This window comes from Heterodontus francisci, chromosome 31 (assembly GCF_036365525.1).
Source record: "Heterodontus francisci isolate sHetFra1 chromosome 31, sHetFra1.hap1, whole genome shotgun sequence".
NCBI lineage: Eukaryota > Metazoa > Chordata > Chondrichthyes > Heterodontiformes > Heterodontidae > Heterodontus > Heterodontus francisci.
Window position 1 is genome coordinate 31,325,000 of NC_090401.1, and position 22,766 is coordinate 31,347,765.

Below are 22,766 nucleotides of genomic sequence, written 5' to 3' on the forward strand. Positions count from 1 at the left end.
TTCATGATACCATTACTGAAACTAGTTTTTCAAGTCCAGATTTTTCTTAATTAATTGAATTCAAACTATACTAGCTGCCATGGTGGGTTTTGAACTCATGTCCCCAATGTATTAGGCTAGGCCTTGGGATTACTAGCCCAGTGACATTACCACTAAACCTCCATCTCCCCCTAGTATGTGTAGTGACCTGATGACTGCTTTATGGTCGTTTGTTTTGTAGAGTGTTTCTAGCAATATCATAAATGTGTTTTTTACATAGTCAACACACTTGCTCCATATTGGAATGAATGCAATTCTCTTTCCGTGAAGCAGGATTCTTTTTTCTCATGAAAAAATCCATCAAATTTAATGTGGCATTTTGGACAGTTTTCTGTACAATAAATAGCTGGCCAATCACTGTCAGTAATGTCAACAACATTTCGAAAGTTAGCAAAAATAGAGTGCAGCATAAGGTTTCAAGCATTTAAAATTTAATACACAAAGTTAGCCCTAAATGCACAGCAAAGCCACAAAAAACGATTATATATGACTTCCCAAAATAAATGCATTTTTTTTTTCTTTCTGTAAAATGAAAATGTTACATTCTGTAAATTCAAAGCACCCAAGTTAAACAGCACAGAGCATTTGTTTTTGAATATAACTTTATTAAAGCTTATTTGATAATACATTGATGCCACAGAGAGTCGTACATCTGATAGTCATTATCTGAAACAAAAAGAATGACTGCATCCTAACAATAGCACAGTTAAACAATTGCAGCCACAGTAAGTAAAGCAATGTTCAACTGTGATTTCGTTAGAAACTAATTAAAAATATCCTTTAACAGACTATGGAAAAGGAGAATTAGCCACTTTAATGTCATATGGATATTGTGAATCTGTCTTCCTGTATTAACGTCAAAACTCAAAATGACAGGAGGCCTTTTACCTGTTGTTGCTTTAAAAGACACACCCAAGAAGAATTGAATATAGTTAAGTGCCATGATCACATTTTTCTACGTTCAAAATGTCATCAGCTTCTTTCCCTGATGATTTACCAGCCATGTTGCACTGTCATAGATTCATGTAGAATAACGTGGAATTGTATATTGATCAACTTCAAGTTGGGATTTACTATTATTGATATCAGAAAATGAACCAAATGCATTTAATGGAGGCATGTGACTGTTAAATTTAGTTTCTGGCAATGTACCTCAAAAAAAAATCAACTAGTAATCTACTAGTCAGAAGGAATATGTACTAGTAACCAAGGGTTAGGTTGGGCCTATATATTGCAATTAGTAGAGTTTTATAGCCAGCACACCAAAGGCCCCAGCTACTGGTATCTGGAGCAGGATTGATTTCTCTACTGTTGGCGCAAACTTGGTAAGATCAGAGTTACAAATTTGGGAAGCTCTGAGTGAGGACACTTCATGGGAAGGACCATCAAGGAAGAGAAGCATGAGAAAGACACTTTTCAAGCAGAACACACTCCTATTTTAAAAATGCACTTGATGAGCCTCTCACAATAGAAACAGTAAAATGGTTAAATGTTTGCAACGCTCATAGCAATGCCTCCTGCTGCTTTCAGTTAATTCTATATGCAAGGTGATATTCCCCCTTTAACAAAAACAGGAGAATGTCTGCATTTCTTCTTAATTAACCACAAACAAAATCATGAAAACATGAAGTTTCTGGGAATGCAGCATTATTATTTATGGAGAAAAGCAGACTCTTTTGCTTTCATTAGAAGAGAAGTATAATCCTTCTTATATTATTTATTCATATTCCATACATTACTCTAACATTATACAAATATAATTCTGTTTTAATTTATTACCATCCGGTTTTATTTTTATGGTTGAAGCAAACGTCACAAGACATGGGTTTAAACTGCATATTCACATATAAGCAGGGTGACCAGACCTTGCCAGCATTCGAATTCGCACTGTGCTCTGCAATGACAGGGCTGGCAGTAGATACAACAGCAGCTACAACCGTTCAGAAATACATTCAACTTTGCTCAGACATTTCTTAAAGGGACTGTTCAGGAGTGAGTCTGCACAGAGTGAATGTCAAAGGCAATGCCAGATAGTTGCAGAAACTTTTTTTTTTAGGTAAGGACAACAATCAAAAAAGCTGCACTGACTAAATCATTCCATCTAGGACCTAGGGAAATGTTTGAACTGAGGAAATCATTCCTGAAGTGAGGGTAGGGTAGGAGTCGAGTTCTTGCATTTACAGATAGCTTTTTCCTCTGAATATTTATGGAGAAACAGGAGGCTAAATAAAACCCTTACGGCTCCCAGGGCCAACATAACCACATGATAACATCTCTTCCATTTTCTGTGGAATTTATTTCCACAGTTAGTTGTTGAAGCAACATTGAAGATTAGATTGGATAGGTAGATGCTGACAAGAAGTTGAAGGGATATGGGAACAAGGTGGGTAAATTTGAGTAGGACTACTTGCTCAGAGGGTAAATGTTGACACAAACTGGTTGGGCCGATTGGCCTGGTTCCATCTTATAATTTCTGTGTACATTTTCACAGCAAAACATGACCCTCCCATTTCTGCCTCTTTCCATAATGGGAAAATTTGCCTTCATTTTGCTTATTCCCGTTGTTCTCACATGGTAGCTATTTAGATAAACCACATTAACCTGTAAATATATGAAATGGATGTGCATCTAAAGTGTTCAAACTTTGAATGTTACTTCTGTAAACTTCTAAACTTACCTCCTTCATAATCAGTTGGAAAGAAACACAAAGTAAGCCCATCTCTCCTGCAGGTTGATTTAGAGTGACGTTTACATATAACATGTGAAGAACTAGCCAGAGCTCTGATAATATTGAGTTTTAAAACAAATTATACCTCCTTTTTTACAAAAACTGTAAGCCAATTAAAGAGGCTTTGCCTGTACAGTACTGACACGAATGTTCAAAAAAATTTTTTAAAATGCATTTATATAGCGCCTTTTAGGACCTCAGGACATCCTAAAGCATTTTACAGCAAATGGGGCACTTTTGAAGTGTAGTCACTATTGTAGGAATTGCGGCAACCAATTTTCACACAACAAGCTGTCACAAATAGCAAAGTGATAATGACCAAATAATCTGTTTTTTAGACATCGGGGAGAATTCCATTGCATTTCTTCCAATCATGCCATGGGATATTTTAAGTCCAATTGAGAGGGCAGACCGGGCCTTGGTTTAACATTTCATTCAAAAGACAACACCTGTGACAGCATACCATCCCCTCAAACACTGGGCTGGAGTATCAATCTAGATTTTTGTACTCAAGTCTCTGGAGTGGGATTTGAATCTTCAACTATCACATGCAAGAGTGCTACCCAGTGAGCTACAGCTGACACTAGCTACCCCATTATTACTTAGTCACTGTAAATCAACCGAAAGGAATTGTATCCACCTCTGGTTAAGCATTATTTGCAATACAAAAGTGATATTGGGCTGAATTCTATAAGTCTGTGAAAAGAAAATGATGGCCCGCCCAGGCGGGCTGCACGCCAAAGAACCACCGCGATTCCAAGCACGGAGGCTCATTTAAATAGCTGGGGCAGGCCGCCTCCCTATCACATGGAGGGGGCGGACTGTCCATTCCCAGCAATGGCGTCAGCTGCCTGTGTGCAGGCGCTGATGTCCTTTTTAAAGGGCTGTCAGCCCTACCAGGACATTTAAATATTTACAGTGAAGTTGAATTAAAATACATTTCTTTTGCCCCTTTCCCACCCCCCCCCAATATCAATTAATTAATTAATTATTTGCCCTTCCCCCGAACTTACATTCACAATCTGATCTTCCCCCACAAACTGCACAAACTTTAAACTATCCCATCCCCATGACGTTAATTTGACCCCGTCCCCACACGGGGAAACGTACGTCCTCCCCCTCCCCACATTGCTGCGCCTCGTATCCCCGAATGGGGATCCAAGGCGTGGAAGCGCCAGCCGCCATGGTGAAGTTTGTGGCGGGACATCAGGAGACAACGGGAGACTCATTAATTCAGGAAAATTAATTTATTTAAATATTTAAATGGCGGTCCTGTCGCCAAGAGGCCTCGCACCATCGGCAATATCAGGCCGGGCCCTGCTGGTGTCAAGGTCTTCATGTCGATCCCACCACAGATCCCGATGTCGAGGCCTCTATAGAATCTAGCCCATTAGATCAGAAAACATCAGCTGTTAGAGTCCAGATATGGTCCTCCATGTAGCAAAGTTGGGACTCAGAGGACAATACACTTATACTGCACTTTCACACTTCCTTCCCTACCTCCTGTATTTTAATAATGAAGTGCAAGGTCCAGACACTTTTCCTGCCATAGGAGCATCATGTTTAATCAAAAAGGTTGTTATTTACAATAACCTACAAAGATCTCAACACTGCAAACTCACTGCACTGAACAGACCTTTTAACTAGATGTATCACTTGACATTACAATGATTTATGTCTATTTAGAACTGTTATATACACTGCATAAGCCTTTTCTGTATAGTTCAAGCATTCTATAAATGCAGAGCTGTGAAGATGAAAATTTGAGAAAAAGGGAATAAGTTTCATATTACACCAGCCGCAGTCTACACTTGAGGTTTCAAATTATTGATATCCATTTCAATGTTACATATCAATGAACAAACACTGCTTTCTCTCCTAGATTTGGCCTATGTTTGATTGTATCTATTTCCGATTGGCAAGTAGACAGTGTCCATTTTCTCACTGATTTTGCATTGCAAGTTGAGAAGCCCAAAAGGTTACTTTTTGTTAGAACAAACTTAAACATTGGAGAAAATGGCTTGATTTTTTCACATTGTTAGAATGTATATGTCGATTATTTTCAATATACTTTGTTGAAGACAATACATATATTGACTGTCTATATCCATCCAAAATGGTTTGTGACTTTAGCACTTATGATTCTAAAATTCCACTGGAAATCTGTGTCTATAGCAGTAAGGCATTCATGGGACTTCTAAGATTTTGATTCTTCAGCTATAGAGAAATGTTTTTCCGCCCGTTCTCTGCAATCTGTGTATTTGAAACGCTTTATCTTATTAGGTATGATGCCAATAGAGAGAGAGAAAAAAAGCTATTTCCCCATCTCAGAATCATTACAGGATCCCCTTAGGCCATCTCCCTATTCTGAGACTCAATTAGTACTTGAAAAATACAATTACTTTAGCTATATTAGGGGTGATTAGAATCTTAGGAAAATCTGCTCAGATTGAATACTGACATAAAAAGGCTTATGCAGTTGTACGCTGATGTCTGAATGAAAATTGACATAATTGAACATTCAAAGTCTGGTGTGAATTCTTGGCTCCTGCATTTAAAAACTAAAGGGTGCAAAGTGATTAGTCAAAATAAACACAGCAATTGTATACACCATCAGCTTCATAGACTCTGTCATACTTGCAGATCCAATTAAATGTTCATTTCCATCTAATTTCAGACAGGATTCTGTGGTAGCCTGACAGCACTCCTGGACACATGATGAACTGCTACTAGATGAACATCCAGAAGATACAGTGTTGCAACTGTTGTCACAGCTACTTGTCCATGTGTTGCTTCCTGTATTTTCCAGCTAGATAACAGAAGGATAAACAACCAAAGGTGCATGTCATCATAGAGTGTACCATTAAAAACAGGATGACTTTTCCTTACCTTAACAGACAGAATATTCTGTTAACACTTTGAATGCAATATTCAAATATTTGCATACTCTTTGGTATTATTTGCAAAATTACTTTCTATAACTTTCTAATGCTGCAACTTACAAAGTAGAATTGGATGATGGAATGGCCACCGCCACCACAATAACAACTTGTATTTATATAGCGCCTTTAAAGCAGTAAAACAGGAACATTATCAAATCAAAGTTGACACCAAGCCAAAGAAAGACATTCGGGTGGTGGTCAAAAACCTGGTTGATGAGATGGGTTTTAAGGAGTCATGTTTGTATATCAAAGTGCTATACTACAGAGGGCATTAATCTTGCACCAGCAATTTTTCAAAGAGAAGAGCCCCATATCTCACTCGGGTATTAGGGGAGGGATAGGGGGCTGGGATTTTGTGCTGAAGGTGGGGTTCCCGGTACCGGGCCAAAAAGGCGGGGGACTCCGCCTCAGCCTTTTTGCAGCACCATATCCTCCTGCCCTCGCCCCCAGAGCGATCTTCCAGTCTTTTTAAATCAAAGTTTAAGGAGGCAGGATCCCCGTCGCTTTAAAGACGTGGTGGTCTCTGCGGGCAGAGGTCCCCCCAGCAAGATCCCAGCAGCGGTGGGAAGAGGCTCTCAATTGGCCGTTAATAGGCCACTTAAGGGGCCTCAATTGGCCTCTGGGCGGGAAGTCCGTCGTCGGCCTATCCCACTCTCTGGAAGATCACTTGGCGATGGGCCCTCTGCCCTGCCACCCCCATCGTGGTACTCTGTGCCCCCCCGCCTCAAGGGGTCACACAAAATCCAAGAGTTGCTGTCTTAAATGGATATCTTCATCGAGGTTCCATCACATGACTGCCCATCTCCAACCAGCCCAACATGCTCTCTCATCATTGGTCACCCAACATGCCCATCCCCATGGGGCATCGCCTTCCTTCTCTAATTAGAATGTGAATGGACTATTCAATACCCAATTAGATGATTCTTGACGGTCACTCAAACAGTCTTTTCCCCATGTCGGATATTTTTATAACTAGTAAACAAAAAGTATTCAAAGTATTTATTAAAAAATCTCAGTTTTTTTTATTACCCCTGTGAATTTTCGATTGGGTTGCTCGCAGCAGTGTCTTAGAGATCAGCAAGCATATGAGGTGGTGTGGGGGGGGGAGGGGGTGGGTGGTTGGTGGTGGGAGATAATGGCACGATGATTAGCGTTTATTTGGTCCCCTCACATGGCGGGTGATATAGTGGTCTTGGAAAAGCTCCAGACGAGAGCTACGCTTCATAATTTAAACAATTCAGATGGGTTTGAAGGAGATGGGTCTGTTTACTTTAGAGGTTTATCAAATTAGGAAAGGGTTGGATAGCATACCTCTTGATCCATTATTCCAGTTTGAGAGATTGGGGGAAGACCAGGACATGTGTTTAAACTATGCAGAAGTAGAAATAGACTCGATGTTGAGCAGGTTCTTCTTTTCTCAGGACGTGGTGAGCCTCTACAATGTATTGCCCACTGGTTTGGTGAATGCTAACTCTCTGCATGCCTTCAGGACGGGTTAGTAACAGTGTCCAGTCATGATGCTCTAGGTATTTATGGACCAGCTGCTCTTTATCTGCCTGTCATTTTTGTACGTTCGCATGATCTCATGAGCTTGCTAACAGCTAGTTACAGAGGTTCCCTATATAGTTTAGGGAAATGAAATGTAGTTAATGTGGGATCCAATAGGATGGAGAAAATAGTAAATATGCTGGTAGTTTTGCATTCACCATTGTGATGTAGAAATGCAGAATTATTTTTGAAGATGAGGTAGCAATGACAGAACCACAAAATAGAACTTACATTTATATAACACCTTTCACTTAAATAAAATGTCCTCAAACACTTTCCAGAGGGAATGTTGGATACCAAGCAGGGAGTAGGAGAGGTGATGAAAGGTACGGTCAGAGAAGTAGGTTTTGAAACATAAAGGGGGGGGTGGGCGGCACAGTGGCGCAGTGGTTAGCACCGCAGCCTCACAGCTCCAGCGACCCGGGTTCAATTCTGGGTACTGCCTGTGTGGAGTTTGCAAGTTCTCCCTGTGTCTGCGTGGGTTTCCTCCGGGTGCTCCGGTTTCCCCCCACATGCCAAAGACTTGCTGGTTGATAGGTTAATTGGCCATTATAAATTGTCCCTAGTATAGGTAGGTGGTAGGGAAATATATGGGTCAGGTGGGGATGTGGTAGGAATATGGAATTAGTGTAGGATTAGTATAACATGGGTGGTTGATGGTCGGCACAGACTCAGTGGGCCGAAGGGCCTGTTTCAGTGCTGTATCTCTAAACTAAACTAAACAGAGTTACTGGGATGCAGAGCTGGAGAGATCTGTAGAGGTAGTGTGGAGACGGGTATAGAGGACTTGAAGATGAGGGTGAAGATTTAAAAGTTGACACACTGATGGACTTTGCATGGGCTAAGGGTACAAGAACCAGATCAGGTTGAGTTGTGTAGGGTAGAGTTTGGAAAGGTGCTGGAGATATCACCAAAAATGCATTAAAACCACAAATGTCAATGGCAGTGGGATAGGGTATGGACACAGGAAATCGATGATCCGGAGGAGGAAATAAGCTTTTGAATGACAGAATGAAAATGTCATTTGAAATTTACCCTAGGATGGAACAGGATGTGCAAGTTTAAATGAATAGCCAGGGTGGAAGAGACAAACAACACCTGATGGCCCCACTATATAAAAATATTAGCATTTTTGAATTATACAGCAGCATTTAAACCACTTTTAACTCTATCTTAGAAATTCCCACATTCTAGTTTGTCAATAATAGTCTTCACTTTTCAGTTGAGAAACAAAACAATCAAACTATTCCTGATCAGTCACACCTTTCCAAACCCTCACATCCAAAACATGAAGCCACAAGAGCTGTCCACATCAAAAACCTTAAAGATTTAACTCAGAGTTCATGTTGAAAGTATGATTATTTCAAAGTCTTCTTTCACTCTGTTTATTTCCAAAGTTCCATGCTGAATTTAGTTTCTTGTCTCCTTTTAGGTATCTATAAAGTATATCATTTCCTCACCAATAGATCTGGCCTTTCCCCAAGCCTTTTCCAGTCTTGCTCCTGAGAGAACTGCAAAGTGACTCACAAGATTGGTGTAGGTTCATTCTTCCTCTATCCCAATCTGGGAGTACCTCAGTGCTGGGGGCGGTGCAGTGGTTAGCACTGCAGCCTCACAGTTCCAGCGACCCGGGTTCAATTCTGGGTCCTGCCTGTGTGGAGTTTGCAAGTTCTCCCTGTGTCTGCGTGGGTTTTCTCCGGGTGCTCCGGTTTCCTCCCACAAGCCAAATGACTTGCAGGTTGGTAGGTAAATTGGCCATTATAAATTGCCCCTAGTATAGGTAGGTGGTAGGGAAATATAGGGACAGGTGGGGATGTGGTAGGAATATGGGATTAATATAGGATTAGTATAAATGGGTGGTTGATGGTCGGCACAGACTCAATGGGCCGAAGGGCCTGTTTCAGTGCTGTATCTCTAAACTAAACTAAACTACCTCATCTCCACTGTATACATGAAGCTTTGACTGTGTGTGATCAGCAATTCTTTATGCAGAGATGAAATATTCATCATTCATCATCTCCATGAACCTTCATTCTATTATTTTCAAGGCTGAGATCAACAGAATTTTATTAGGCAAGAGTTATAAATGGAGTTGAGGTGAAGACCAGTTATGATCCAATTGAATGGTGGAACAGGCTTGAGGTGCTGAATGGTCTACTCCTGCTCTTATGTTCCTGACATGATATCTAATAGATAATGAGACTACTTCATGGCTTTATGTACACATACAAGTGTGTTTCTGTTTGTATAGTTTTACAGTTCTGCAAATCTCTATTCCAAGAGATAAGGGGCCAGATTTTCAAACCCCGCTGAGAACGGAAACGGCTGTGAGCATGATTTGGAGGTCAGCACTGGGTCCCACTGCCTTCGGAATCAGATGTTATTTTCAAAGTGCTGCCACCAGGAGGGACAGGTTGGGCATTTGCCTCCAATTAAGTACCTGCTGAGTTCATTAAAGAGCTCAGTAATAGGCTTGTCGGTGGCTGGGAGAATTTTTTAAAGGTTGGGAATGGGGAAAATACCATGGGTATAACACAACAGGGTAGTGAAGATAGGAGCAGTGTGGAGGGCCATGAGGGCTATGGAAAGGGCTGATTAAATTAATTCAGGGGCAGCAAATAAAGCTCAGATGAGTTTCACTATGGATATTGCTGCAGCTGGAAGAGTTAAATGTAACAGTAGAGAGTGGCAGGAAACCGGATAGGGAAGTGAGCCTGCTGGCATCACTGTGGCAGCACCAGGCACAGGAAGGCCTGGTGAGTATTTAAGGCCAAGTTGACAAAGGTCAGATGGGAGCAGGCTACTCCGATATTGGGCAGAGCAGCCAGGATGAGCTGTGGCTCCTGGACAGCAGAAGGCTGGAGAAGCACAGTGGGGTCTGCAAGGGGACTTGCTCCCATGTCCGCACAGGCCCTCTGAGATCCCTGATGACTCATTTGTGTAGGCAACGTCAGGCCCACTGATGGCTGCTGCTTACCTTTAAAGATCACATTCAGATCCCCGTTCCCACCTCCGTAACACTTATGGCGCCTTTAATTGGGTGCCAGACTCTGTCCCAGGCAGAATATTAAATTTGCATTTAAAATTGGCTGATGTGGCACGCAGCCTGGGCCTGGAAATACTCCGGTCATCGGGGTCTCAACCCAAAAATGAAAATCCAACCAAAGATCTCTCCCTATTTTGAAGTGAATATAACCAAACAATAATGATTGTGGAATTGTATATTGAGGACAGCATATCAAGTGGCAGGATAATCCAGTGGACATAAATCTACTTGGATTTTCAAAGGATTTGATTAAGCTCCATATCTGGAGTTTAAAAAGATTAAGGCTCGTGGAGTTAATGGAAAATTAGCTAATGGATTGAAAAGTAACTTTGTAAAAGGAAACAAAGTTCGGGCTGGGAGCCAATGACAAGTGAAGTTAATCCTCAGTCCCATTTCTATTCAGATATTCATCCAAATCTGCTGTTAACACAGGGTAAATAAAGATAATTTAATACTGCGTGCATTATAATAGCCCTGAGAGATCTGTCTTTGGTGAGTTCCTGCTTTTTCTGTACATTGGGGTCTCACATTTGGTCTCACTTTGTGTGGTTGGGAATTCCGAAGCCCACTACTGCAATGCAGGGATAGGCTGTTTCATTTAAAAAGGTTAATGTCTCCACGAAAAGGAGGACAGAGGAATCCATGCAAACTTGTTAAACATGTTCCCACTAATATTGTCAACTTTAATATATAGGTGTAAACCTGTTAGATAGACCTCACCTTGCAGTAGTCCATGCCGACAGAACAGTACATGTCTCCATTATTTTCGTTTTTGTAGCATTCATTTCCAACACAGGAGATCACAGCACACTTGTTACCCTGTAGTTAAAAAAAAAAAATCTCAACTTGGTAAAAGTAGTTGCAGCATACTACGGACACTTTCGTGAGCAGTTCTGAATATTTTCTTCCCACACTAAAGTAAAATATTCCTGACCATAACTCAGTTACAAAAAATTTAAGTGGTTTTGTTTCATTGCTTTTTAAATATACAAAAAATTAAGTAACAAAACTCGTTATGTTGTCATGTGCCAGGCCTGTTTCTGAACAAACTGTGTAATAAAGGTGACATTCATAAATTTTCTATAGGTTTGTTTTTATTAATCTGATTATCTATCTTTCCTTCACAAAGGTGTGTTTGAGTAAATGGCTCTACAGCCATTAGGAGTCCACTTGTACTGCACTGAGACTCTGAGCTGCACCAAAGTTGTGTGTGATATTGCATTTTCTTATGCAAAATGGGCATCACGCTCAGAGTGGCACCTGATCAAATCCTGTGAAAGAGTTCTTGCCCTCAGCAAGCTCTACAAAAGTATTAAGCAGAGAAACACTTGCCAAAACAGCCAAAACCCTGGCCCCAATGCACTTGAGCAGCCTAAAATACCCAAATGGAGGCTTGCTTTGATGGAGGTGAGGATTCCTTTAATTAACTGCCTGTGAAAGCAGCTTGCCATTTCTTGCCACCACGTTTTATGGGTGGGTTAAGAAAGTGACATTTGAGGCACGCACTGACACCAGTTTAACAAAAGAGCCTGGATTCAAGCGCAGGACCCTCACAATCATATTTAAATGATGCCTGGGTTTGTTGCCACACTGGAAAGAGGGGGGGGGGGCCAGTGAATTTACCCGACTGTCTGATGCTTTTATCCTGGTATTCTCTCTAGCATCACATCAAAAGTATGGAAATATTTACATAACAGAAAAAAAAGAGGGGAACCATGCAACCAGTAAATAAATTGTCAGTGTTTTTGATGAGTTCTTATTTTTTGAGATCGATTTATTTCAAACAAAGCCTTACAAATTTGCAGATAGTTATAACAAGAGTACAAATTTAAAATCCTATTTGTAACATCTACTGGTTAATGACAATACTCAAACATTCATCTGTATACTCACACTGCCTATTGTCGTAGGGGTGGTTGGTGTTAGTGTTGTTGGTATTGTTGTTGGTGCTGTAGACGGTGTTTCCATAGTTGTGGGTTCTGTTGTCATTTCAACAGTACTTTCCATAGGTTGATAGGTTGTCATTTCATCTAAAGTACAAAAGTGGAGGTTGAATTTAATCCCATGAATTGACACAACATAATGATTAACTGACTAGAAACCATCTCACAAGATCTAAAAGCAACATTCTTGAGGCTCAATTCCAAATCAGAATCAAGTAGGAAGATACAGTAAAGTAAAAGGGCGGCGCAGTGGTTAGCATCGCAGCCTCACAGCTCCAAGGACCCGAGTTCAGTTCTGGGTACTGCCTGTGCGGAGTTTGCAAGTTCTCCGTTACCGCGTGGGTTTTTGCCGGGTGCTCCGGTTTCCTCCCACAGCCAAAGACTTGCAGGTTGATAGGTAAATTGGCCATTATAAATTGCCCCTAGTGTAGGTAGGTGGTAGGGAAATATGGGATTACTGCAGGGTTAGTATAAATGGGTGGTTGTTGGTTGGCACAGACTTGGTGGGCCGAAGGGCCTGTATCAGTGCTGTATCTCTAAATAAAAATAAAATAAAAAAAATAAAAAATAAAAATCCAAACTCTTGTCGAATAAAACTGCATTGTTCCTTGAAGTCAGTCTTCACACTGGGCCAATATGCCACCATGTGACACTGCCAATGCCAGTGCTCCGTATACATGTACGGAAAAGAGCTAACCTCGCAAGATAACACAAAGTTGTCCCATTTGAATTTAATTCTGATGTGTTAGGTGTATTGGTTGTGACATGCAGTGGGCATTCAGCTGGAATGTCAGGTGCCCGCAGTCAGTCAAGGGCTGCTGATCTCCATAAGGGGCCGGCAGTATTTCTGACCTCACCTTGCAGTACTCCTCCTGGGAGGAGGGGAAAATTGGCAGTGTTGGTGGGGAATGCCTAGTCAAGGTGGGACCAAGCAGGAATTTTTTTTTTTTTGAAAATTGAGTTCTCCATTGCATTTCCTTCTTAAAAACATATAAACAAATGTCCATAACGTTCCCCGCATGCAATTTGTAAAACTCCACGAATGCTTCAATAAAGGAAAAAAAATCATTGATGCTTTTTGCCCTAAGCTCTGGAGTTCCATCCTAAATCTCTCCACCTCTCTTTCCTCCTTGAACACATTCTTTGAAATGTACCTCTTTGACCAAGCCTTTGATCATCTGCACCAATATCGCTTCATGTGGTTCGGTGCCTAATTGTGTTTGATAATGCTCCTGTGAAGTGCCTCATAGTGTTTTACTACATTAAATAAACTATATAAATGCAAGTTGTTATTTTTTATTGACTTCAAAACTAAAAATTATTTAAATAATCATTAAATAACTGTGATGTTATGAAGGAGCTTCAAAGAGGTGCATCACCTTAGTTGGGTGTGATTTTATGTGCGCTATTCCCACAGGATTTGTTTGTTGCTCGTTGTGCTCTCACTTGGTGGCAGTAGGTGAAGACTAGATACTGCTCCACATAGAGTGGCAGGAGGTGAAATAAGATGGACAGTTACCCCAGATACTCTTGCATATAGTAACTGACACCACAGTGCCAAAGGCTAGGAGGAACTCTCCAACCTGTACTTATCACATAGAAGCAGATGTGATCCAGACTCTTCAGAAAAAATGGCTTATAAAATAAGTTAGCGTGAGGTTCTCTGGCTTATATAAGAATAATTGTAATATACAGCACATGTTTCAGCTAAGTGGAATCAGAGAACAGTGCAGGAATACGTTTTTATACACTTTTGGTCTTAATAGGTCATGTCGGAAGGATTGGTTTAAATCATGTTCTCAAAAGCCTTCTCACAATACTATTGATAAGGAAAGTTTTGAAACATGGATTATCATCACAGCAGGAGGTAATATGAGTGCGTACCTCAAATGTTCTTTCCAACAGGACCATGATTTAGGAGAACAATAATAACAATTAACAGCCTGGTGTGTAAAGGTATGAGGCCTCTCAACTCTGTTTGCCAAGCGATTTGAAAAATAGGTGGTTGTAATACATGAGATAGGGTATCATCCAACAGGATGAGATGCATAAATCAAAAGGGTCTAAGACAGACGCCATGTTTTTAACTTGGTTAGAAAGAAGGAAAGAAAGTTGCATTCGAGACCCTGCTCTGAACAGGCTTGGAGAAGCCATCTTCACAATTTCTCGTTAAATCTACGCAGAGTAAGTTTTGGATGCAGGGTTAATGTGTGCTACTCTGTATGGTTGGTTAGGGTGTTTAAGATTAATGTTTTGTTGATAATAAATGAAGTGAGTTATCAAACATATTACTGTCTCTAGTTGTATGAAACTACTTAAAGGATAAGGAAGGAATTATCCAAGATTGACTATACCTCTTAATGTGGAATCAGAGAATCTAACTGCAGGGGATATGGTATGTACAATGGACAGAGACTTAAAGGAGGAAGAAAGGAAATTACAATGATGTAGCTTGCATGTTCCTAACTGAAAGATTGTTAGTTCTAGTTCCGCTGCAATTTTTCCAAAATGCAAAGATCCTCCCGTCACAGAATGGTGATGTTACTCAATACATCTCCAGTTCCATGGAACTCCACCATAACATAACACATATTTGAAATGGTGGGTAAGAGCTGAAGATTCATTTCCAATCAAACAAAAACATTGGATGACAATATCGATCCATATTGAAAAGGAGAAAACCACAGTTGTTTTCACTATTTGGCAGCTATTTGATATCTCAGAATTACACCTGCCTTTCAAGAGGAAATGCTGACAAAATGCATCAAGAGGCCAATGACAACTTCCTGGTACAGATGACAAATTTGGTTCTATTATAAATTAATATTTATAATATGAGATAAAAAGATGTTTGCGTTGATTTAGCAGACATACTCCAGAATACGTTGATTCCAATCTTATTTAAAAACATTGTGAAGGCAATGTCTTCCAGCTTCAAATCTTTCAATGGTCATCAGGAATAAATGGTTATGACACGGAGCTTCACACAGACAATAGGATAGGTGAAGTCATGATTTATGTATAACCGTTTAAGATAAAATGGTAGAATATTTACCACAACCCCTAACATCACTCTGGATGACTGTCAATGTCATCAATGTAATAATGCAGCAATACAAAAAAAATCATCAACTGAGTGCACAGACAAGGATTTCCAAATGAATCCTTGAGATTCCATGTATTTCGTGCCTATCATGTCCATAACATTATTATTGTAGGTGCTGAAACTTTGCAAATTTAACTATTTTTCAGCTTTTGGACATCACTGGGATGTTCCTCATTGTCATATAAAGATGATAGTCAGATTCTAGTCTTACATTTAATGGGAATGCAAACTGAATGTCCTAAATGTTAAAAGATTCTACATAGCACAGGAGTTTATTGGTGTATTGCCATTTGGCCTTACTAATGCTGGGTTTTGCTGAGATAACTACAGTAAGAGATAAGGGTTGTGTAAATTATGGAAGATAACATTACATAGAGGCACTGCGTACAAAAAGTTATTTTGCTGCACATTGCTACCTTATGAACAATGAATACCATCTCATACCCAATTTCAGGCCATGTTATGTGAGGTCACTCAAATCATTACAGTTTTATCTGTGGGATTGCATGGCATGTTTTCAAATAAGAATTCTGTAAATCAATGCAAAAAACATCTGTACGACCTTCGCCGGGTAATTCTTGAATTTCGCCATTCAGCATCAGGCAGAGAGTTGTATTGCAGCACTCAATTGTACACATATCCAGTGAGGAATTCCTACAGATGTTGGTCGTGCCTGCACAGTTGTTGCTACAGCCTGCCCAATACGAGGTATTGGAGGAACGGTACAGCTGTGAAATAAAATGGACATTAATTAGAAGCAAGATTTGAGAAACGTGTTGAAGGAGATGTGACTTTCAGTAACACTACACAAGCAAGTAAATGCATGTTAAAAGGATAACTGTACCAAAGCTCCAGTTTGCCAGATAATATATTGACAACTTTAAATGAACCAACATTTTCTGTCTTCTGAACAATTTTGAGTGGGTACTGTCTCCTTGAAATAGTGGGGGAGACTTTAACTCCCTCCACCCTGTGGAAATGGGATGTTGGTGGAGTTAAAATGAAGGTGGAAAACATACCACCCATTCCCAATCCATGGTTATTGCTCCCAGGGAATTCCAATGGAGAGTCCCCACTTGAATCAGGCAGGAGCCCCATTAATACATTCAAATCCTATGGTGCATATAGGTCACTGATACCATTTTAATGGTCTAATGAACACTCTTTTCAGTTAAACCTGTCAGAACAGCAGAAGAGTTAAGTGCTAGAACAAGTCCTTTCTTTCTTCATCACTTTTGATGTGTTTTCTTTACATGTTGTCGTCCCAGGTTCCGACGACCGTCCTATTTTTGTCTGAATGATCTAGCCGTGAATGTAATAATGTGGGGATTGTTGCAGTTTGACAGCATGTAATAGGTCAATCAGTGAACAAGGTGCTAATGAGGAACTGAAAGAGAACTGATATATGGCAATGTGAAATATTGTTGGCTCTCCATTTCATAAAAAGTTAAGTATTTCTTTGCAACTTTCCTTACAATAACTATAGGGGAGATACTTCTTTTCAAAGATACCAAAGAAAAAGCTCACATTCCCTATTAAGGAGTGCATGTGGGGTCAAGAACACGAGTTCTGGATCTTGTACTTTAATTATATATAGGGACATTTTGTAAAAGGCAGTTAATATCTCCTTCAGCCAGAAATTTAGGAAGCTGTTGGAAACAAATTTCTCATGAGTTTTTACAGCTGATTTTGGTCAGCTGTTGGTATTGAGCTTACAACAAGAGATAACAGTGTTGGAAAGATCAGCCATGTTCCCACCCCATATATCCTGAGAGATATGGTAAAACTGGCTCTCAATAGTGACACAGATTCAAGTAATTGTGACAACTAACATTAAAGCTAGTATACACTTTGGACGCAATAGAAGAATCCTGAAATAATGCAGCACCTTGTGCAACTCTTTTGTCATTCCCACATGCTCCAATATTTTGTTATTCACAAATACTTGACAGGCATAACTTAATTTAACTAAATGCTTTAGATTTTTTTTTCCATTTTTGCATGAATTAAGCATTCTATTATAAGGAGCAAATAATTCCTGGTAGAGAATGCTGATTTACTGCCTTTTACTGGACTTTGAAACTATGTTTTTTCCAGGTTTCCTCCTTTTTCTCTCATCTCCCAAACACAGTCCACAAAAGCCAAAAGACTTGCAGGTTGATAGGTAAATTGACCATTATAAATTGTCACTAGTATAGGTAGGTGGTAGGGAAGTATAGGGACTGGTGGGGATGTTTGGTAGGAATATGGGATTAGTGTAGGATTAGTATAAATGGGGGGTTGATGGTCGGCACAGACTCGGTGGGCCGAAGGGCCTGTTTCAGTGCTGTATCTCTAATCTAAAAAAAAAGCCAGCAGCTCCCTGGTGTCTCAGCCAACTGATAATTCGACAGCTATCAACATAGTCAGGGGGTACCAAAAAGCTATCTGATGACAGAAGGCACCATAGTCCAGCTCAGTCTTGGCTACACATGTATATTTTCGAACAGAAATCACTGAAGATCCAATAACAGCAGGAACCCTGACTGAGTTTTAGTCTGCCTAGCCTACTGGTACAAATATAAATCTCAGTGCCACTGGATCCAATTTAGATAAGAACAGTAAACTCAATATAGATCAGGAATGAAACCTGGGAACATTCTGCTCTCAATGACTTAGTACTAGAACATAGGATGCATGTGGCTACAGAGCAAGCAAGGGGGGAGTGGGGGTCGAACGTCTTATGAAGATTGCAAACCAGTTTTCTTCAGCTTCATGACTGAAATGATTATTTAAATAAATCAAACAAACCTACCTCGCAGTACATGTGAGTTTCAGGACATTCCTCCCAGCTGTTATATTTCTCATAGCAGTTGTGTCCCGAACAGTTAAATGTCTGGCAGGAGAACTGTAAACAAGTACATGAAAAACTACTTATTAAATTCAATCTTTAGTTTCGGTCTCATTTAATACACAGCTAATACCTTCCACTGTTATTTTATTGTGGCAATAAATTATTGTCATGATTGTAAGCAGTAAGCACCTCAAAAAACTGAGATCCCAACAGCCTTCACTAATAATGTTTGTGGCAATGGGGAAATTTCTGCCTGAATTTCACAAAGTATTTAGTAGACCCTTTACATCTCTTTGTAAAATCTTGGATGCCTTCCCTGAATCTAAAGTGCTGCAACTCAGTAGTTTAGTGTCACCTATGAATTTTACTACCTTGTATTCAAACTGCATAACAGGTTACTTATGTATACCAGGATGATGAGGGCCTAGAAATTTGTTGATGCTGCATTTGTTTAAAAGGCATAAAAACAGGTGCCTGCATGACCAATTTGAGGGGTCATTTCCCAGGCTGAAAATGTGGGTGTCCAGGGCCCAAGCCTGGAAACAGCATTTTGCATATGCAAACATGGGGCCTAACGCCTATTTTAGGACCCCTTCCCAAAATTGGACTGCCTGAACTCTGCCAGCACTAGGCCAGATGCGTTAAGAACAGCTAAGTCCACATGCAGCCTAACCAGCAGTTCTTAAAGGGACCGCTGGAAGCAGCCAGACAAAAAGGTATGTGTTTTAAAAAATTCATAATGTATTTGAAGCAGGGGTGCTTCTTAAAGCTCCACAGAAGTCGAAAAGACCATTGCCAGTTCCTGCCCAGCCCTTCCCAATCACCTTCCTCTCTCTCAGGATCTACCCAAGGGTTGTTGCCGGCAATGCAGTAGGCCAAAATTTAAATTCACAATTGCCGGCAAGCTGTCTGGGGCCTAATTCAAATGAGACCTGAGGCCCAGTATTGAGTTTGTGTCAGGTCAATCCAAAACAGAGATGGTTCCCTGCAGGCAGTTTCACCCTTGGAATGTCTGAGCACTGATCTCTGGGACATCCTATTTAATACTTCCCCACCCACACACACTACCCCTCCTATTGCAATGAAGAACCTCCGACCATGATACTCTGCTTTCTTCCCTTTAATCAGTTATTAGTTCATGCACATGCCTTATTCTGTACACCCAGGCCCTGATTTTGTTGCAGGGCAGGATCATTCAGGAGGGAGTTCACATTGAGGCCCAGAGAGATTTTAACTCTCAAGCTTCATTTACATACCCAGGCCCCGACTCCTGCCCGAAGCCGGCAGAAATCAGTGGCTGGCCGACAGAGTGGAAGTAGGCCCCTACCAGAGACCTACAGGAACAGTCATTGGCAGTCAGTAAGTGGTGAGCAGAGTGCAGGGAGCGATCGCGATAGGGGAAGGGAAGCCTTTGGTAAAGGGCATTCTTGCTCCTCCTGGCCCACAAGGAAACCTGAAAAATGCTTTTCGAAACTGGGCTTACTGGGCCTCTACTGGCTCCCGATCCCACTCCCAGCAGGGTTGGTCTGGTGGGGAGGTCACCACTGCTCTCCCGTTCAGGGACCCAGTTAAAATAGCTGTTTGGGCTCTATTGTCATCATCAGAACCCAATCTGCATATTAAAGAGGAACCTCCCCTTGGCTTGGGACAGGAATCCTCGCCATATGCAATTTAAAATTGCAGGTGGTCAAATTGGGGTGGAAAAAGAGTGAGTAAGTTCTCCACTTCATTTTAACGGCTCCCACTGCACCACCACCTCTAAACTGGTTGCCACTAAGCAGGGGAGAATTAAAGTCAGAGTCCCATTGATAGTGTGCAAAGGACTGTGGATAAGATATCTCTTCATTATATGACTCTCTTCGTTCCAATCTATTATGGAGCATTAAGTGTTAAACTGAAAATAACTTACATTAGCTGGAAATTCAGTTGTATTCACTGTCATATTTTCATAAGAGTCTGTCCATGTCATGTTATAGTCAGATGTCATATTCCAGTAGGATAATGTCGTATTGGCTACAATAAAAGAAATAAACATACTTCATTTTAAACAAATTTATAAATGCATTTTCCCACATTTTCCTCCCCTTTGTTGCTTCCTTTGAGACAATGTTTACTGACAGACGTTGCAGAGCATCCTGTTTAAGAGTGCCATACACTGATCATGAAAGGTCACAGACCTGAAACGTTAACTCTGCTTCTTTCTCCACAGATGCTGCCAGACCTGCTGAGTATTTACATCGCTTTCTGTTTTTATTATAAGCAGATAAGCTTGATGGGCAGGGAGGAAGTCCTTGTGCTCCATCTGGAACACAAGCAGTCCTCACCTCCCTATAGCTGCCGAGATTCCTGAAGTCCGGGAATCCCTGTTAGCCAGGGTTAAACCTGGAAGACACGTTAAATATGAGGCACACAACATCATTATAATATTTAAATGGTCAACTTGCCTCTTGGGAGTGAGTTGTTTGCCGCATCCCATTCCATCACATCCCATACTGTCCTGCCTCCGTTAACACTGGAGGCGGGTTTGGTTGGAAGCGGGGTTGGGATCGCATTTGAGATATTTTAAATTTTCACATCTCACCCGAACCAAACCCACCCATTTTGAGGGTTAAAATTACCCCCATTGAGTTCAAAGATGTGAATCATGTTCCCTTTTATAATCTTGATTTTTCCATTAAAAGCAATTTCAGCCTGTGAGGCTGTTCCCCTAGCCTAGAGTTTAAAATCTGGCATACTTGTGTGTTGGCTCCAAACTGTTCCATAAGCATTAAAAGGCTTTTTGAATGCAGGGTTCTCAAAATTGAACTTGCTGCTCACTGAGAAACCAGCTTGTGGTGCTTAAATAAATTATACATAAAGATTCATAAGGCAGCTCATTGTTCTCAATTCTGCTTAGAGTGTGGTGCTCAGCATTACAGGAGGAACCAGACCTCTTGGCATATTGCTCCATGCAGAGTTCCTTATGCCACAATTTTAACTGACGGGAGTGGGTTAGTGAAACCCCATCCTAAAATATTTCAAGAAGAGTAAAATTTATACAATTCATCTTCCAATTATTTTACCTTCATTTCCTGGTTCGCTGGTGGTGGATGCGTACATGTACACCACATTGCTGGATAACGCAATGCAAAGCAGGAGCAAACCTGTCGGAGAAAAACACAAAGCTAAACACCAAAAATCATTAGAACATAAATGCAATATTTTATAATATACTGTAATGTAATATAAATAATGTATGGTCTTTTACCTACCGTACGATTTACAACCATAGTAAAACACTCAAGATTTATTGCGCAACTTACATATAGAATTTATTAACAAAATGATACCAAAACATTTTAGGAGTTGGCAATGTAATGTTTTATTAAGGACATGAGTTAGGCACAAGGATGTTGGTGATTGCTTTCAGCAAATGCTTTATTCCAAACATAGATGTTGCATTAGAAATAGTTCAGGAAATTAAAGTTTGCAAGCATGTGATTTCTGGGAGAGTAGTTTTCCTGCAAATGGTATAGCCAGCATATATAGAACTGTGTGATGTCTCCAGGCCAATTTCTGCAGGAAGCTCAAGCAAATACCATGGCAACTGTGTTTAGGACTGGAAAGCGTTTCAATATAATAAGTATTTTCAATATATGAAAACTGTGTTTTGTTTAGAAAAATCAGCTGTGTTAAACTTTTTTATCGCAGTCAGTCTCTGATTTTCAGTGGAGTGCTTCGCCCACTTTTAATAGCTGCAGTATAACTCTTGACTGTCTCAATTAACTTATTACCCAACAGGTGGCTCAACTAGCTGTTATGTGGCAGCTAATTGGTAGCCTTGTTTATTTAAAGTGGTAAGACATCAAACACAGTGGGAGTTTGTGATAGAAATGCAATATTGTACTAATGTGCCCTCTGACTTGCTGTAGTCATGTGACCTCTACCATGAGGCACTGACTGCAGGCAGCCATCACAAGGCAGTTCCGTAAAGACACAGAACAAGCAAGACTGTTGTCCTGTTAGCTCATAACATGGTGTCAAAGTGGAGCTGAGATTGAGTGTTGAAGGACTGTATAGAAGCACAACTACTAAAAGAGGAACACCGAAATGTTCAGAGCTGCTAAAAGCTGCTTAAAGCCACAGGAAGCCACAGAAAAGGAACAAAGAAGCAGGCCACAGTTGAAATCATTGGGTAAGACGCAATGGCTGCAAATTTTCCTCTCCTGGCGCCTGTTGAAATGAAAGGTGATATGAAGAAGAACTGGCAGTTTTTCCCCACTCACAATGGCACAATTATGAAATTGCGACAGATTTAATTAACAAACCAGAGCAGCTAGGAGTAGTTACACTTTTATCACTGTTGTGGAGAGACTGTTACAAAGTGTATTCCACCCTAAATCTTTCAGTAGAACAAAAAAAAACTGACAGCAGAAATTTTGAAAGCCTTACGAACCGTATGTGTTCAAAATTAGGGCCCAAGGTGGAAAAAAAAGAGTCCATTGATCTATGTGACTGCATTAACACAGCTTGCAGAATTGTTTGAATTTGTGCAACTAAAAGATGATCTAATTAAAGACAGAATTGTATTAAACATCAGCG

The 22,766-nt window shown here is 40.5% G+C and overlaps 1 protein-coding gene across 1 annotated transcript; it reads right to left on the minus strand.

Annotated features, from left to right (window-relative positions):
- Positions 1-971: 971 nt before the first annotated feature.
- On the minus strand, positions 972-21,454 carry LOC137347037 (mucin-22-like). The gene is made up of 10 exons (XM_068011043.1): positions 21,433-21,454; positions 21,248-21,328; positions 20,095-20,198; positions 18,147-18,239; positions 15,915-16,080; positions 12,197-12,333; positions 11,024-11,122; positions 5,405-5,576; positions 1,905-1,969; positions 972-1,049 (listed from the first exon to the last, which is right to left on the minus strand). Exons 1-10 carry the CDS (start codon positions 21,452-21,454, stop codon positions 972-974), a joined length of 1,017 nt encoding a protein of 338 aa, XP_067867144.1.
- Between the last annotated feature and the right edge of the window lie 1,312 nt (positions 21,455-22,766).